Source organism: Bison bison, unplaced genomic scaffold, assembly GCF_000754665.1.
Source record: "Bison bison bison isolate TAMUID 2011002044 unplaced genomic scaffold, Bison_UMD1.0 scf7180017864495, whole genome shotgun sequence".
In the NCBI taxonomy this organism is placed as follows: Eukaryota; Metazoa; Chordata; class Mammalia; order Artiodactyla; family Bovidae; genus Bison; species Bison bison.
In genome coordinates, this window is record NW_011495054.1 from 6167731 (window position 1) to 6168167 (window position 437).

Here is a 437-nt window from a genome sequence, read left to right on the forward strand (position 1 = left end):
CGGGGGTCCTCGAAGCGCACGAAGGCGAAGGGCACGAGGCCGTGCCGATTCTTGAGCTCGATCTCGCTGATGCGGCCGTACTTGTAGAACAGGTCCTCCAGATCCTTCTCGCGCACGTCGCTCGGAAGGTTCCCCACGTAGATGCGCCCGTCGCCCTAGCCGCCGCGCTCGTCCGCCCAGCCCGACATCCGCACCGCCCGACGCCGCGGGCCCGCCGCAGCCCACGTCGCCGCCGCCGCCGCCTCAGCCGGTGATCCCCCCACAGTGTCCCCGCGGGCTCGGAGGCGCTCAGCCGCACAGCATTGTGGGAACGAGAGCGGAAGCGGAGGGGTCGGGAGGAGGCAAAAAGGAATCCTCTTAAAGGGGACGCGGTTGCGACGACTGCGCGTGCGCCTGCGCCCCCTGTAGGCGCCCAGGGGACCCAGGGAGAGACGACG

The 437-nt window shown here is 70.5% G+C and overlaps 1 protein-coding gene across 1 annotated transcript in view; it reads right to left on the minus strand.

Annotated features, from left to right (window-relative positions):
• Positions 1 to 296, minus strand: part of SRSF9 (serine/arginine-rich splicing factor 9) — a 6294-nt gene extending 5998 nt beyond the window's left edge. The window contains 1 exon segment of the mRNA XM_010828627.1: positions 1 to 296. Within this exon segment, the coding sequence (XP_010826929.1) occupies positions 1 to 188 (188 nt within the window). The 5' untranslated portion in view covers positions 189 to 296.
• Positions 297 to 437: the final 141 nt, after the last annotated feature.